This window comes from Malania oleifera, chromosome 2 (genome assembly GCF_029873635.1).
Source record: "Malania oleifera isolate guangnan ecotype guangnan chromosome 2, ASM2987363v1, whole genome shotgun sequence".
NCBI lineage: Eukaryota > Viridiplantae > Streptophyta > Magnoliopsida > Santalales > Ximeniaceae > Malania > Malania oleifera.
In genome coordinates this window covers 82045718-82061043 of record NC_080418.1, presented here as the reverse complement: position 1 = coordinate 82061043, position 15326 = coordinate 82045718, and the positions used below count along the sequence as shown (strand labels likewise).

The 15326-nt window shown below is 34.7% G+C and overlaps 1 protein-coding gene across 1 annotated transcript in view; it reads right to left on the bottom strand.

Moving 5' to 3' along the window:
• Positions 1–10270: 10270 nt before the first annotated feature.
• Positions 10271–15326, bottom strand: part of LOC131148901 (uncharacterized) — a 51102-nt gene continuing 46046 nt past the window's right edge. The window contains exons 6-7 of the mRNA XM_058098864.1: positions 10627–10798; positions 10271–10462 (exon numbers count right to left, since the gene is read on the bottom strand). Coding sequence (XP_057954847.1) covers positions 10277–10462; positions 10627–10798 — 358 coding nt within the window. The 3' untranslated portion in view covers positions 10271–10276. The remainder of the gene's footprint in view (positions 10463–10626; positions 10799–15326) is intronic.

Here is a 15326-nt window from a genome sequence, read left to right as displayed (position 1 = left end):
AATTGGGCCTTTTGAACTAGATATTGATTAAGGTGTCATCTTAGATAAGAGAAACGATTGTTTTTTTAAACTTGTGTTTTGTTTTCCTTAATTTTTTTAATTCAATTTGTGGAAAATGGATGCATTTTTGTTGAACAAAAATGTTATCCAATTCACCATTGACTATTCACTTGATATGATATAAATTTTGTGAATTTTTTTAGGGATGATATTGTTTTGATGTAATGTTCATTTTGGGATAAATGGAAATTTTGACAATTGTTGAGTATATTGTTGATGCAAAATTTAAAATTTCTAATATAGTAGTGTTAATTGCAAAATCATGTTGAAACTTAAATTTATTTGCATTGATTAAGCATGAGCATGCATAAACGAATATCATGTTGATTGTTGAGTTATTGCATATCATAAGAATGATTGTTAATATTGAAATATGGATAGAAAAATGAGGTAATTGAAATTTGATGAAATCATCATATACATAAGGTGAATGATTCATAACCTAAATAGTTGTGAATATCATGTCAATAATAAGCAAATTGAATATCTTAATGATCATTGTGAAAAATGAAAACCCTATTGAAAGATATGACTTTTATGGGATTTTAAAACATGAATAATGGTTTTTTCTTGTGGATGTAATGTCTCATGACTATCATATAGAAATGTGAATTTTTTAACAAATTGAGTAATTTTTGTATATTATTTTGAATATTATCTTGATTTTGATTTTGAGTTTGAAACTTGAATTTTAAATTATGACTACAACTTTTACCAAAATTCATGCGCCCTACTTCTTTTCAATAATGACAAAGTGGGAGAAATTTAAAAACTTTTGATAGGCACGAGAAGTTTAAAATCTATAAGATGTAAATTGCATAAATAATTGAGTATAATGCTTATATTATAAATTATTGGCATATTGATTTTAATTATGGTAGACGTTTTTTTGATGAAAATGAGATTCACTTAAGAGTGAAGTGTTCATAGAAATAATGTTTACAAAAATTTAGATATATAGATTTGATTGCACATAATTGGATCATAATCTTATTTGTTAGGCTTCATCCCTCATATTTTGATGTTGATGATGTTAAAGGGGAGAAGTATGAAAAATAGTAATCTTGTTTGTTATTTGAATTTATATGCATTTGGGAGTGGGGGTGGTCCTTTTAAAACTCCTATAGGATTGAAAACTGTCCAAAAAAATAAAAATAAAACATAGTTTGTCATCATCAAAAGGGAGAGATTTTTCGCTCCAAGATTTCATTAACTTTGTTTTGATAATAACAAAGTACTTTGGACTAATGAGTTTGTTTTTAAGTTGTGATTCAACAGTATTTCAAGTCATTAGAGTTCGAAAACTGAGAGAGAGCTTGGGGATCCTTGATTTGCCTATTTGTATTTGTTTGTCTCTTATATATATATATCACCTTACAACAAAAAGACACCCTGTTTTAAACCTCAAATTTATTGGGAAAAAATGTTTAGGTTGGAAATGATTTCAAAAAATTAGGCAAGAATGGATTGTCCCATGCATAGTGTTAAGGAATAGATTACCTATACAAGTGATAGGTTGACCAATCTCAATGGCCATGTAATGGCTAATGATTGGTATTGGCACAAGGACTAGATTGACCATTGGATGACTAATTTGAATTCGAGCTCTATAAATATGCCCTCTAAACCCAAAGAAACTCATGAGAGATGAGTGTTATCATATTTGCCAACCCTACTACTCTAAACCTCTATCTAATCTCTCAATTTTTTTTATCTTCATCAAATAGATCAAAATTCTTTGTGCCCTAACTTGATATTTCTCTTGAGAAATTTTTGTTTTCACATTTCATCTTTAAGATGTAAATTTTACCTTGTGAGGAATTTTTTTGGTTGTACTCAAAGCTTGTAGTGTCCTTGCCTTAGTAAAGCAAGGGCTGTAATTGCTGACATTGACTCTATATAAAGCAAGGGGCTATAAGTGTCTCGCTTGGAAATAGTGGAACCTCAAGGTAGTTAAGGCCTAGAGAGAGTGCATGTAGAGTTGGGATAGTCAAACCAATATAAAATAGTTTGCATATCTCTTTCCTACTCTATTTACTTTCATTTTTTATTTTTATTTTGAATTTTCTTGCGTTGTTTGATTTGTTTTAAATTTTTTATCAAGCATTTAACTATCATTGAACCCAATTTACCCCTTTTTAGGTTGCCATTTGGGACAATATGGGAAGGATGGACCACATATGTGGAGTGTCAACTTTGATGTGTTGGCCAATACCTAAGTGGGATCCATGTCCAAGCAAAAGAAGATACTTGGTCGTAATCTTCTCGATTGTCATGCAAAGGAACACTTTATTTATTTACTTAGTTGCTATTACTCTAGAAGATGAATATCAATTAATTTGGGATGCAATTACTAGTAAAAGGTGAGCTTTGTGCACTCCTTAGGACAACCAAGAAAAGAATGAAGAAGATAAAAAGACACTTACTTGAAAATTTTGGGTTAAATTTTCTTACTTAGCTTGCTTTTGGGAATCAAATGTGAGTGAGGTAAAATTTTCATAGAATGTTCATGACTCACCCTTTTTCATTGTAAAGGTTTGATTGTGATTTGGAGCTATATTTCATCAATAAGAAAGCACTCTATTTTTGGATGAGAATTCTCCAGTTTTCACTCTAGTTTGATACCCCCTTGTTTGTGATGACTCATATTGCCTTGGATGCCTAAATATGTTCTTCTTGAATGATTATAGTTGATGTATCCTCCAAATTCAATTTAAGAAGACCTAATGTGACCTATTATTTTGACTCAATTGATGATTGGAAATGGATTTCAGTTCCATGGTTTTTCCTTCACATTAAAGGGTTTTCCATGTAAATCTCGATATCCCCTTTGTGTGCTGTGGCTGATTTGTATAGAATACGACTAGAAACGAGGGTTTCAAAAAATAAATTTGGTTTATATCTGGGAAATCAACAACAAAAGTTATTTATCTTTTAAGGAGTTTAAAGAAAAAGTTTAGGGAAAAGAAAAGAAACTCACACATGATTTTTATTGACCTAGAGAAAGCATATGATACTCATGTAGGAAAGTTCTTTAGTGGGTCTTAGAAAAGAATGGAATATACAGTTCTTTAGCGGGTCTTAGAAAAAATTTAGAGAAAAGAAGAGAGACTCACACATGATTTTTATTGACATAGAGAAAGCATATGATAGTATCTAGGAAAGTTCTTTAGTGGGTCTTAGATATATTAAGGTCATTAAGAATATGTATGATAAAGTAGCAACTAGCATTAGGACTCTAGGAAGGGAATTTAGAGATTTTCCCATCATAATAGGTGTACATCTAGGTTCAATCATATATCTTTTTTACTTTAGCAATTGAAGAACTTACTAGTAATATTCAAAATGGGATCCGTTGGTGTAGATGATATCATGTTGGTTGATAATAGTAGAAGTGGAGTAGAATCTAAGTTAGAACTTTGGAGAGCCATATTAGAGCTTAAAGGGTTTAGGATACGAAGGAATAATATAAAAGTTATGAAATGCAATTTTAGTAATGCAAGGGATAGTAGTATGGAGAAGATTAAACTTGATAATCAAAAGATTAGTAGTACTAATAGATTTAGATATCTTAAATCTATTATGCAAGCGAAAGGGGAAATTGAAGAAAATGTAGTACATAGAATTAAACAAGTTGTGTAAAATGTAGAAATGCATCAAGTGTGTTGTGTAATCATAGAATACCATTAAAATTAGAAAGAAAGTTTTATAAGATGATGACAAGGCTAACTATGCTCCATGGTTCAAAATGTTGGACAACTAAGAAACAACTTGCACAAAAAGTAAAAGTTGTTGAAATGTGAATATTAAGATGGATGATTGGTATAACATTAAAAGATAAAGTAAGAAATGACCATATACGCAATAATTTAGGCATAGCACCGATTGAAGACAAGATAAGAGACAAACAACTCAGATAGTTTTAGCATTTGTAACACAAGCCTAATAGAATACTTTTGAAGTGAAGTGAGTTAGCTATTGTTTCTAACATGAAAAGAGTTCAAGGTAGACTTAAAATAACTTATAACAAGATATTTAGCAAGAATTTAAATAGTCCTTTATCTAATAGAGAAAAATGCTCCTGATCAGGTGAATTGATAAAAAAAATGTTCATATAATGGACCCTATCTAGTGGGACTTAAGGCTTCTTGTATCATTGTTGTGCGTAAATAAATAAATTCTCTCAAAATTTTCTTTTTTCTTTCATTTTTTTTTTTCTTTTTTGCTTTCTTTTTTTGAAAAGGGAAAAAATTTAAGATCAGCCTATCAAGAGCATTTAAAAATGTAGAAGGGGATGAAACATAAATAAAGAAAAAAAGCTGAATTTTGATCCTACAATCTTTCTATTGGGAGACGCAAAACCAAATGCAGTAAAAAAGACAAGCGATGAAAGGAATAAGTGGCAAGAGAGGGATTCAAGTAATGTGTAGCGTTGTTGTTGTTATTATTATTATTATTATTCAGAATGGATTATCATATCAATTTAAAATTTCAGTTATTACAATTACATTCAAAATTTGAGCTGGAGAAATAATAAAACTTACAAACACGTCCTAGAGTTAATTATCATTCCCCAGACACATCTAATACACAGACAACCCAAAATAAATTATTCAAATTTGTTTACTTCAACATCCCAAGCACCGAGTATACTCAACCATTCAGCAATATTTTTTACAGAATAGTCACGCTCTAAAGACCCAGTGCACCGCGACAACAAACAATTAGCAGACAATAGCAATCACCAATGATTTATAGAACAAATTTTCAGCAATACTGATTAGGAGCAAATGATGCGCTCCCCGACTATCCAAAAACATTTGAACAGAAATGTTGTAACAGCCCCAATCAAGGCCAGATAAATATACTGCACTCTGTTTGTTACATTCGGAGTAACAAATTCTGTAACTTAAGGAGGACGAAAATCTCAATAACACCAAGAAGCATTTCAACATAAATGTTTCAAATTAATTTTATGAACACATTATGACACGAGCCCTTCAAGAATTGTTTTCTCACGATAAGCACTGGGAACTAGGCGTCACACACACAGTAACTGCTAACACTCCCAATAAATTAAAGCCCTGCAGCAATAAATTTGCATTAGTATTACAGAAATGGCGACAATAGCTTGTTTGGGAAGTGAAAACAGAGGACCATTTTTTTTCAAACATGCATGCTAGCCCATGAGTTATTTCCATGCCCCAGCAGCTAAAAAAATTCACATGAACAAATTCATTTTGTAGCGAATGAAGATCAAGGAGCAACAACAGTATACGACATCTGTTGTTCAGGCTGTGGCTAAGAAGATCAGCTTTGCAGCCAGAGTGTACTACATCTGGCACACTTCAGAAACAGGAAGAAGTTTGAAGGGACAGTGACTTCTCCCGAAGCAATGATCAGAACCATCCAATCCCATACTTATGGTCTACAACAGATTTCCTAAACTTGCAGATTGGAGAATTGTTGTCAGAATGTAAATGTTATGTTTATCTTCTGTTTTGATGTTTGTTTTGTTTATCTCTGCTTTCTTTTCAGATTGCTTTGATTGACTGAAAGCTGTTTTGGTCGATTGAAGTTGGCTTTTAATTGTGTTGTCTCAAGTTTTGTGCTGCCTTGTTGGCCCTGGGTATGCCCAGGCTTTTGTGCAACTGTTTGAGGTTATTGTGTCTTTCCCCACACATGGGTAAGGCCAATGCTTGTACATATACTTTTTGATCAATACATTTACATTAAAGATAAAAAACAAAAAAACAAAAACAAAAAACAAAGTACCATATTCACTTTCTCCTTTTGTAAACAATGGAATTTTAACTTCTACCACAACTGTAAAGAAAACCCAACTGATAACAGATCACAAGAGGTGATGAGTTCTCCTGCTGGAGCCTCCAACAAAGAAAAATACAGCAGCAGCATCAAAGAGGGAACATGCTAGCACAAAACAAGTCACAAGCACACTAGCAGCAGTGGCAACAAGATAAAAGCAGTCCAGATTCAGTTTCTTGTTTCTCCACTATATAATTTCTCTCCATGAAAATTTTTTGTTTATAGATATTTGCGCAATCTTTGTGCACCTCCTTAAAATATGGTGATCGCCCACCAAGGCAGTCATCCTATGAATTAAAAAGGAAAGGTTTCCCATGCAAGGTGAATCACTCATTGCCCAACCATTCAAATCGCCCAGGGGAGACAGTCACCTATGGAGTAAAAAATAGGATCGCCCAGAATAAACAATTTGAGGTAATGTGATCAGTCAGGCAATGTTCCAAGTAGGGCGAAGACAACTTGAGGTGAGCATCACCCTAACAATTGGCTGACTATGTAATTGGCCACATGATGCAACAAGACACATGTAACCCAATCAAATAATTTTATTTTGCATCAAGGTTAGGAAACAACTTGGCCAGTACATGAGACTTGGTTACAAAATATTTACATCTTAGATTACAAAAGAAAAAGAAAAAAAAAAAACTATTATAATTCTTTGAATATCTAGCAAGGGCAGACAGGTCACATAGCTAGCAAACTGTGTCCTCATGATCCATTGTCACCTTCACCTTGGAAATCTCAGGTTGCAAGTCCTGGACACAATCCTTATCTCTAAATGCCTTGCCTTCATGTTCTTTGCAATATTGTATCATTGAATTAAGGCCAAGACGTAAAGTCATCTTGTCATGAGCAGCCTTAATCTCACCTTCTAACCTTGCCACCTCCCGTGTCTCTCTACATCGCTAGTTGCATAATAAAAAATAACAGCATTGAAGACTGAACTAAATAGAGTTATCCTTGGCAGAACAGCTAGCGTCACCTGCAAGGACCTCCACTTAGGCTTAATGCTCCCACGACCCAAACAAAGGAAAAATGAGAGCTTGATAACACATTGGTTGACAATTGAGAAGTTGGTGGACGTCGCCTCAGCCTTGCGGACTTTGGTGATGAGGGATTCCACCTTCATTTCATCAGCCAATGGCAAAAGCCCCTCGAGAGCGATGAGAGGTGCACGTCACCTCAGCCTTGAGGACTTTGGTGATGAGGGATTCTACCTTCATTTCACCAGCCAATGGCAAAAGCCCCTCGAGAGTAATGAGGATAACTCCTAGAGTACTCATGCCAATGTCACCTTTGGAGGTGTAGCCGATGATGAAAGAACGCTCACTCCCGCTAAATCCTGGAGGAGAGAGTTAAAGAGCACATTCATGGAGCCCTTAGCTTGCATCCAAGAACAGTAGTTTGTTCCACAAAAGGATGCTTACTACACTGTCCTAGGCAACACCCTCAATCATTTGTTCCATGGAAGGGTCCCCCATCATTTCTTAGGAAAGGATAAATAGCTCTCCTGCAAGGGAGATGCAGCTAGACCTTTCGCGACCTCATCCACTTTTTGAGCAAGTAAGGTCAGATCCTCAACAACCTGCCACCCTTTGGGAAGAAACTTGGAATCATCCACAACCTGAAAGGATGAGACATGAAAACCAAGAAAGGTTGAAGCCATGAAAGAGATATGAAAAAAAAAAAAAAAGGTGCTTAAATAACATAGTAAAGTAAAAGTGGGAAAACACCAAAAACCCTAATGATTTAAACCCTTGAAAGTCGCAAAGGACATGACTTCTGAGCACACTAAACACGATGCATGGCATGTTGCTTCAATCCAAGGGATTAGGCAAATGAGAGGGACATGTGGTCTACCATGACCACAAGTTTTAAGTAATAGGTCGCTTAGACGAGGCACAAAGGCAATCACCCAGGCGAGGTGAAATTGACATTGCCAAGCCCGAGGAGCTACAAATGACCATGCCCCAGTCAACATCCAGGTGAAAAGAGTGAAGAACGCACCTTATCCACCTACGGAAATATCGGCTTACCAATACACCCGAGTCTAGTAGCAAGAAATAAGAGAATAAATTTACTAAGGCAAACAAGATGCGGAATGTCATAGATAGCTGGGTGACTGTCACCAGTGAATCCAAATTCGCCTATGCCCATTGGTAAAAGGTGCATCATCAGCCAGATGTAACATATCATTTGAAGAAAGTGAGAAACCAAGGCTAGTAAGACTTCTTTCACCTCAAGCATGCAACGAGATATACCCCCTACCACCTGAATCACCTATAGAGTTGACTGTAGGAACATTACAAAATAAAGTTCACCCAATAAAAAAAGGAAAGGAGCAAAAGTCAACTGACAAAGAAACGCCAATTATTGGGCGGATTTCATGCATGCATATAGCACCTATCAGCAGGTTCACACATTAAAGATTGACGTCATCTAAGGGCATATTTTGGGGATCTTTTCTAACTCCAAGTTTGACTTGGAGAAAGGGGTGAGGGTGTAAATACAATTTGATCTAAGGAGCAGCTTCAACCAAATTTTCAAACATAATACAATAGCTAAGCGCTAAACAGACCCAGTGCCTCTTTATCCTTCTCCCCCTCTCTCATACCTTCCTCTCTCTTCCATCTCTTTTTCCCCCTCTTCTAATTTAAGTTTTTTCAACTCCCTTTTTTCTCTCTCCTTCTGTGATATTTCTACGATTCTCATCTCACAATCTCTATTCCACAGGGTAACCCTTGTGAAAGAGGAATTTATCCCAAGAGCTCTAACAGGAGGTTGGCATGATGAGTCCACTTCATCCACACCCCTTCATTTTTACAACCAATCACCAACCTCCTCATTATCTTAAAAGGGTTCTGGCATGCATTTCTGTCAAAAAAATGGACTATCCAAATCAAGGGCTCATTTAAAAGAAATTTCCACAAGCCCCAATTCAGCAACTATTTGGGAGCTACATTTGGCATGGAAGAATAAAATTTTCCACTACCATATCGGAACAGCAAATTATACTCGAAAAGTAGCCTTAGAAGGGCTTATAATATTTGTGTATTTGGAAAAGAAAGAAAGTCTTGCAAGCATCTGAGAGAATAAAAAATATTGGGAAAAAAAAGTTGAAGTATAACATTAATATATGACGCAATGGCATAAAATTTGCATAAGTATCTAAGAAGAATTTCCCTTATCTGAAACTGTGATATCTTTTTTGGGCGGGTGAATTGTGATATCCAACATTAAGCACCATAAAGAGAAACATGTAAAAAACATAATTACATGGTTTGCAACTCTGCATCAATAAAACAAATCAATTTTAGATCTATTTCAACATTACAATTAAAATAGGCACTTTTCAAAATGTGCAAAATACACAAGCTAGAGTAACCCCAGACACAGAAATTTCCAAACAAAAAAATGGGAGAGAGAGAGAGAGAGAGAGAGAGAGAGAGATTTATTGGTAGCAATCTTAGACACCACTGAAACATTACTATTTTTGAAAACTCATTGCTATCCAGTGCAGGAAACCAATTAAGATCCTTAAAAAAAAAATAAAACAGTAACTAAAGGATGGAACAACTTTCAAAAGTAGATAATCAACCTAAACAGTAATTCACAAGTAAATACCTTTCAAAAATTCTCATCAAATATTCAAAGAAGATAAAAATTAAACAAGATGTGCATATGCAATGCCTCAACAATGTCGCTTTAATAAAGTATTTAAAAAAAAAAAAAAAAAAGGAAAATCTTCAAAGAGGCAATCTGTTAAGGATCTGGTGAAAATGGCACAAAGGAGCATGAAATAACACTGCATCAATATCTAGAACAACATGGATTTTATTTGCAAGAATGCAACAGATATCAGACAACATCCATGATCACTGAGGCAAAAAAAAAAGAGAGAAACATCGAGAGAAGAAATTGCAAGCATCCAATGGGAGAAAGGAGATGCCTGACCTGAACGACCAAAGAAATTCAGGTTTCCTCTGAACTATTGCAAATTTTTGTACAGTCGGTATGAATCAGATTCGCAGGTGCACAAAGATCTTGAACAGATGAGGGAGAATAGCATAAATTTGTGGGCGAGGGACAGTTGATGAGGATCAAGGAGGCTTTTCTTTCTTATTCTTAAATGGGTAAGACTTGGCATTCCTCACATATCGGGATGGAATTCCCATTCTCTCTTCCTTTGAGAATGGTCATTCCAAGGAAACAGGGGCATTCTTGCTTTTAAAAGCTCATCCAAACATAAGAATGGAAATGAAATACCGGAATCAGCATTCCATTCCATTCCTGCATACCAAACATAGTATATGTACTATCTTTGCGAATGGATTAAACTAAAACAAATTAATTGATTTTTATCCTTTACTAGTAAATACCTCAGATTTAATTAGCTGAGGAGGAGGTGTATCCATTGATCCACAATGGCAGGAGAGCCGTACCAAGGTCTGAGTTCATCATCAGAACCAACTGGTGCGTGGTACACTCCATCGAAGCTAATGTTGAGTGCACCAGCCAGATGAGCTGAGACCTCTGGAACAACTCCATCACCCCAAACATCTGCCTGCCCACAAACCTGCCGCAATGCTACAACTGTATTAGAAATCAGAATGGTACTCAAGAGATACATGTTTTCCCCAGCCACAGTGAGAAAAGAGGGATAAAACAAAAGGTAAAAGAAGAACTCCAGAATGTCTTTTCTTTTAAAATAATATAATATGACCATTAAGATGAGTTTACCTGCTTGTACCCCTGCCCAACAAAGCGAGCACTTAATGTGCTGGCAATTGATGTTGAATTGTTTCTATCACCACCAATTGCAGCCTTGGAAATAGATTGAGCATTATCAATAAGAGCAACAGAATTAGCATTCATTTCTGAGTTGCCAAAGAAACGAGCTCCTCGGACATATCTGAAAGTTAGCAGCACCGGTTCAGATTCCAGATATCAACAGGCTTTTGAAGAGAAATTTACACCAAGAGTAATGGTAAAAATAAAGCTTATGCATCATCTCATAAGATGATAAATTTTCTTATTAATATGGAGAGTTCTTCAACCTCTTACTTGCTGTGACACTCTCAGGTACTTATTCCAATCTGCTCCATTGGATCATGTCATGCACATCCAGAGAAGGAGATCTTCGGCTAAATTCTAACAATCCAATCTTTATATTGAACTATTTTTTTTATGTTTACAGTTGCATGCCACTTTTCGAATGTGCTTCAGTTCTTTAATATTTCTTGAAGGGAAACTGAATCTGGAGAATTGCATGAATTCTTACCAGTAAAAGAGCAATAAAAATATGCATGCATGCACCTTTTCTTCATTGTTTTTGGATGGGTGGCTCAGGGAACTTGAAAGGGTAGAGCCCATCTGCGCTACAAGAACAGAGTGGACCAAAACCAAAACTACCTAACCAAACGAATTCAGCAACATCGAGAAATGGGTGTTGTTCTAATTCCAAGTAAATGATCGATAATACTATAAAACATATTGGAAGCTCAATTTATTTTTTAAAATTTTTAGAAAACGACTACAATATTCTGATCCTGAAAGGGGAGAGAACTACAAAAGTACTTGAAGAATATCCACTTCAGGACTAAGTAGGCAACAGAATTTTAACTCAGACTAACTCGCACTGTAGGACTACCATATCAAGTGATCCACTTTCTTATGCAAAAGAGCCTCTAAAATATAATTTGAATAGAATGTCATCCAATGACCAGGCCAATCTTGAAGCAAATTTGAGTCCCAAAGTGTCTTCCCTTCGGCCAAAAAGAAAACTACAATGCACCGAAGCTTGCAGAAGCAGCTATAATAAGTACAGTTCCCGTGCAATTGAGCCTTCTGCATACCCTCGCATTCTGCTTGATGCACCAAACAATTATCTAATTTATTTCTCATTCAATTAATTTAATAAATTTGTAAATTGATAATAGTTAGAAATATAAATTAAGAATTAATAGAATCAAAATACAATAAATTGAAATTAGACCAATTAGTTATAAACCTTTAAAAAATAAATAAATCATACTGATAAATTATTAAAATAACTTCTGTATTACTTTATATGTAATAGAAAACAAATTATTAATATATCGCATATATATATATATATATAGATTATTTATTGGGTAGTGGTGAAAAAAGGAGTGGGTAGTCTCGTGTTAGCAACCCCCCCCAACTATCAACGCGCACAGGCCAATTTATTTCTCTTCCCTTCCCCTCTTCCTTTTTTCCTCCTTCTCCATGTCCTCGTCTGTGCACCGCAGAGCCTTCCCACAAATTCCCTTGCCTCTTCATCCATTTTTATACCTTCCTAAAGTTTTCAATACCCCTAAGTTCAAATAAACAGAAATCCCTACTTTTGCTTCTAACCATGAGTTTCAGGAAGTAGAGGTCAAACCCTAGAAGCTTCTACATTCAATATTAAAGGAAGTGGATGAGTTTTATTTTATAAAATTATTTTTATTTTCTGTTTGAATAGCTAAATGTGATTCCTGTAAGCAGATAAGAGAGCTAGATATTTATGTACATATATATATATATATATATATATATGATTCTAGGTAAGTAAAAATCATGTAATGGAATTGTTCTTATCAGATTTATTGTTTTAATGCTTTTCAAAAAATATTAGGTACCATATTTAGTTTATATAGAAAATTTAATGGATTTTGATGTTAAAAGAAGAGTTTTTAGTGTACAAATAATAATTATTATAATATGAAATATAATTTTCCTATAATTGATAGATTTTTATATGTTGATAACATAAAAGGTTATTATCTATTATAAAAGTGTCATATTTTAAACTTTTATACATACTAAGGAATCTTTATTTTTATTTCAATAGTAGTAAGGTAAAAATTTAACTTTACGGTTTAAGCCCAATGTGGAAAAAGATATAACTTATTTTTTAATATTAAAGACCTTAGGAAATATTTTCAAATAACTAAAGAAGAAAAAGAAAATAATAATACTAATAACAACAACAATAAAAAGATATCTATAGCATTCATACACATACACAACTTGTCTTGATACACATTCTATTTTCAATCGTTAGGTGTAGATAGTTTTCCTGCCGGTGATTCTAAGACAAGCAACACCCCACGACATTGACTTTTGTTTCTTACTGTTTGTGGATAATAAAGTTATTTTCATGAAATTTTTTTTATTTTATGAATCCAAAAATTGTTTTATGCAAATTATTTGAATTTTTACTTCTATAACCTATTTAATACTGGTTATCACTTTGTAATTAAATGGTAGTTTGAAAAACTAACAAAAGCTACACTATTTTTTGGAAAATTGTTAATTCCGTAATTAAAATATATTTTGAGGATAGACTTGAGTTTTTGACCTACTGCTAAGATTACGAAAGGTGAGGACTAGCTTGCCATGTCCCTCCTTCCATTTTTCTAATATAACTGATATTCTGGTTCTAGGCACAGTCTATGTGCATACGACTGATTCTGTATGTTCTGTGCTATTTCTATTAATCTGGCAGATTGTGTCCACCAGGTCCTGTACTCAATTTATTAATATTTATTTTGATCTGAGAATATTATATGTGTATGATATCTGAATCCTAATTATTGGTGATTACATTAAACTTGATCTTCTGGGATAACAGCAGAATTTTCCAAAATTTATATTTTTATAATTATATTGTAGCGCTTTTGTTAACTTTTATTATCCATTCACCGAGCATTGCCACATTCCAATAATTTACTTTTTGTAGAGTAGGTCTTGTTTAGTTACCCTCCCACTCCTAGTACTAATAGAGGAATCGAGCTACACTTTCCAATTTTATTTTGTTTCAATAGTGGGTCATTGTTCTTTGAATACTCTTTTGACTTGTTAGGACTCTTTTGATTAGATAGGTTGGACTTTTATTGATTTGTGGGATTGTATTACAAAATTATTACAATTAGATTTCTCATTTATTTAGTACTCCGTTATGTTACCGCCTTCTAATTATTAATATTTTGCTTTAGGTTTGAAAATTTAGATATTTCTTTTGTAGTCCCTCATGAGTCACGACTCAGTTAAGCAGAACTCACTGGGTTGGATGTGACACTCTGCCTTCCAGAAGGATCTTGACTACTGCAACCCTCGCCTTCGCATTTTTTTCCTTCCAACACCACCTGACTCCATTATCTGGTACATGAAGCTTCACCATCCGTCACCCTTTGTGCCGCCAGGAATAAATACTGAAAATTTCTCACCTTTCCACCCCAACCCTAACTCCAAGAACTTTCCACCTTTGTCCACCTGATCAACAGCCAGTATTGCATGATACCCTTACAAATACTCTGAAAACCCCTTTTCATCTGACTGAGGATCAATAATCCATCAGCAAACCATGATGCAGCCCCTTCTGAAAACTTGACCCACCTGTTACGAACGACATTGTTCTCAATGACGAGCAAAGAGGAGATCCCCTCGACCTTGTCCAAATGCAGATTGAAGGATTTTCCTTCAATCTGTATTGTTGGTTCAACATAGCCTACAACAAGGGGCTCCATAGCACCGAAAGCTCAAGTAGGGAAGAGGCTTTGTTTCATATGCACACACGAGAGAGAGAGAGAGAGAGAGAGAGAGAGAGAGAGAGATCCTTAAACAGAACTCAAAGGGCAATGAGGATGATCCCCCATGGGACAGCTTGGCCTGAAAATGGACATCCATATTAGAGGCCTTAGGTGGGGAAGGCCTGGGTTAGGGAATTTCCAAACCTAGCCTCCTAATGGACTGAAAAAAGGTAAGGGGATGAATTGATAACTGGACACAGGTGAAAATGATCTTGATCATGCTGAAAGGAAGACTCTGGTCATTTCCTCTAGGGGGGGATCTATAGGGGAGAGGTATCTTTAGGTATGTATCCATAGTTTTAAATTTCAATGAAATTTTAGTCAAAATTTTGCATTACAGAAAGCGTTTGAATGGAGATCAGATATCAATTTCCATTCTGCAAAATTTCAGGAATTTCAGAAATTTGAAAGAAAAACAGGAAAAAAAAAAAAAAATGAGAACATTTTAGGTTTCTTTTGTTCATTTTTTTTCTATAAATTATTGACAATCATAAAAAAAGGGCAGCCCACTGCACAAAGCTACCCTGAATGCGGGGTCCAGGGAAGGGGCGAACCACAATAGGTCTATAGTACGCAGCCTTACCTTGCATTTTTGAAAGAGGCTGTTTCCTCGCCTCGAACCTGTAACCTCTAGGTCACACGGAGACAACCTTACCATTGCGCTTAAGCTCTCCTTCTATTGACAATCATCTATTTTAATATTCACAAAGCTTCATTCATAATTTCCATAATTTATTATAAGTTTCCTGTGTTTCTTTAAATTGAAAATCAAAATTTAATAAATGACTCAAAATTTCCATCAAAATTGAAAATTTAGACCTTTATATGATTATATCATCCTGA